General features: G+C 38.4%; 1 protein-coding gene across 1 annotated transcript; it reads right to left on the reverse strand.

The window, feature by feature from the left end:
- Nucleotides 1-707: 707 nt before the first annotated feature.
- On the reverse strand, nucleotides 708-1241 carry NAEGRDRAFT_77087 (uncharacterized protein; the record flags this gene model as incomplete). The annotated part of the gene is made up of 1 exon (XM_002667957.1): nucleotides 708-1241. A coding segment is annotated over one exon (534 nt), but the record flags the coding sequence as incomplete, so codon positions are not given.
- Between the last annotated feature and the right edge of the window lie 5 nt (nucleotides 1242-1246).

Consider the following 1246-nt stretch of genomic DNA (forward strand, 5'->3'; position numbering starts at 1 on the left):
CTCAGATCTTGGAGAGCACATCTTAAATCTCTAACTTCAGCAATACTAACTGCTGTTCTAGGAGTATATTTTTGAATTCCATCATCACCAGTTGGAAATAATGTGACAGAATACTCAAAGGAAACAGATCTAGCACTACAACTACTGCATTTCTTTTCTGGATTGCCATAGTTAAAGCCTAGTGCACAACCATATTTTGGCATTTTGAACTCTAAATTTTTGTCGCAACCATCATAGTAAAAACAGGATTCACGATCATAAAGGTTTGGCAAATTGTATGCAAGGTTGTCAAAGTAATTGGTTAAGTTGGAACACACCATTTTTGCTATTTGTTCCTTTCTGTCTAGCAGAGCAGCGAATGTGGCTGGTGCCTTGGGACCGCTTTGTTGAAATGAGAGAGATACCAGAAGAAAGCCGAGCAATAACAAGGGTACAAGCTTTTGCATTTTGTTTTTTTTTTTGAGTGATGGAAAGGTGTTTTGGGTTACCTATTGGCTATGTTTCGTTCACTTAGTTTCGTTCACTTTCCAAACACAATAAAAATGGCATTGCCCAAGTGAAATGGTGAACGAAACAATCCAAGTAAGGAAAACGAAACTATTAGCGTTTGTGGAACTTTTGTGCAAATTTTAAATATTTCGCAAAAATAAGCATTTGTAAAATATTATTCTTTGTTTTTAATTTTTTAGTTTATTGGCTTTCCTAATTTAGAGTTGGAGAGTCTTTGGTTGTTCCCATGGGAATTCGCTTCTTCCAAAGTGACCATAAGCAGCAGTTGGTGAGTAGATTGGGTTCATCAAGTTCAAATCCTTAATGATGTGATATGGTCTCAAATCAAAGTTCTTATTGACAATAGCCAAAATATCAGCATCAGTCTTACCGTTCAAAGCAGTACCATAGGTATCAACGTGAACAGACAATGGGTGAGCAATACCAATAGCATAGGCAACTTGAACCAAACATCTCTTAGCCAAACCAGCAGCAACGACGGACTTAGCAACCCATCTTGCAGCATAAGAAGCAGATCTATCGACCTTAGATGGATCCTTACCAGAGAAAGCACCACCACCGTGAGCACCCCAACCACCATAAGTATCAACAATAATCTTTCTACCAGTAAGACCAGCATCACCTTGTGGACCTCCGATAACGAATCTTCCAGATGGGTTAAGATGGTAAATAGTAGCATCATCCAACAAATTGGCTGGAATAACTGGAACAATGACGTGTTCCTTCAATGACTTTG

This window comes from Naegleria gruberi, assembly GCF_000004985.1.
Source record: "Naegleria gruberi genomic scaffold NAEGRscaffold_1221, whole genome shotgun sequence".
In the NCBI taxonomy this organism is placed as follows: domain Eukaryota; phylum Heterolobosea; class Eutetramitea; order Acrasida; family Naegleriidae; genus Naegleria; species Naegleria gruberi.